Here is a 788-nt window from a genome sequence, read left to right as displayed (position 1 = left end):
AGCGGGGGTGATGGATTTTGAGGTTGAGGTGGGGGAAGAAGGGACCCATGTGGTAAACGAATGTGCAAATACTTTTGACAAGTAAATAAATAAATATTTTTTTTCTTTCCTTTCGTGTCAGGTGCGTACATGTACCTACTGCGGTGTATCATCTTGCTTCTTTTCCTCTGCCGTACGCAAACTACAACGTTGCGTGCACAACTTTTATACCGTCGCACCTTTCCATCCACGCTCGCCGCAATCAACGGCGGTGGCCAGGGTAGGCTACCAGTACGCTGTTAGAGCTTTGATGCTTGCGAATCTCAATCTTGCTTTCTAGCGAGACGAGCCGAAGAACCCGTCAAACTGTTGAGAGGTGCGTAGGGGTAAACTGTTGAGGCCTTCGTCGGCACGTCTCGCTAGAAAGCAAGATTGAGAATAAAAAGGCACCGCGTAACACTTGGTTTCTCCGATAGCCCGTTCACCCGCCACCAGCCTGCAAGTAAATACTCGTAAATCGCGAACATATACATCCAAACATGGCTGTCCATGCTGTCTTAAAGGAGACCCTGCCCACCCGCCAAGGCCGCCATCTCGTCCATGCTGTCTTAAAGGAGGCCCTCCGCGCGCGAAGCCGCCAAATCCGCCTTTTCCCCAACGCACCAATCATTTCAACATCTGCCCAAACGGCATCCCAACCGCCGCGCCGCCCGCAGAAATCCGCCTCCCCTTGCCTCACACCTGCCCACCAACTCCTGGCTCCCTTCCCTTCCCCCCCCCCCCCCCACTGCACCGGACCATGTGATGTC

At 53.6% G+C, this 788-nt stretch overlaps 2 protein-coding genes across 2 annotated transcripts in view; both read right to left on the bottom strand.

Moving 5' to 3' along the window:
- CHC_T00009282001 (WD repeat-containing protein) overlaps window positions 1–49 on the bottom strand; it is a 1242-nt gene extending 1193 nt beyond the window's left edge. Inside the window, exon 1 of the mRNA XM_005717566.1 lies at window positions 1–49. This exon is cut by the window's left edge and continues 1193 nt beyond it. Coding sequence (XP_005717623.1) covers window positions 1–49 — 49 coding nt within the window.
- A 411-nt stretch (window positions 50–460) lies between these two features.
- CHC_T00005906001 (hypothetical protein) lies at window positions 461–649 on the bottom strand. The gene has a single exon (XM_005717565.1). It carries the CDS (start codon window positions 647–649, stop codon window positions 461–463), a length of 189 nt encoding a protein of 62 aa, XP_005717622.1.
- Between the last annotated feature and the right edge of the window lie 139 nt (window positions 650–788).

Source organism: Chondrus crispus, genomic scaffold (genome assembly GCF_000350225.1).
Source record: "Chondrus crispus Stackhouse genomic scaffold, scaffold_323, whole genome shotgun sequence".
Taxonomy (NCBI): Eukaryota; Rhodophyta; class Florideophyceae; order Gigartinales; family Gigartinaceae; genus Chondrus; species Chondrus crispus.
Note: the sequence above shows the minus strand (reverse complement) of the source record. Positions and strands in the feature narration are given on the sequence as shown.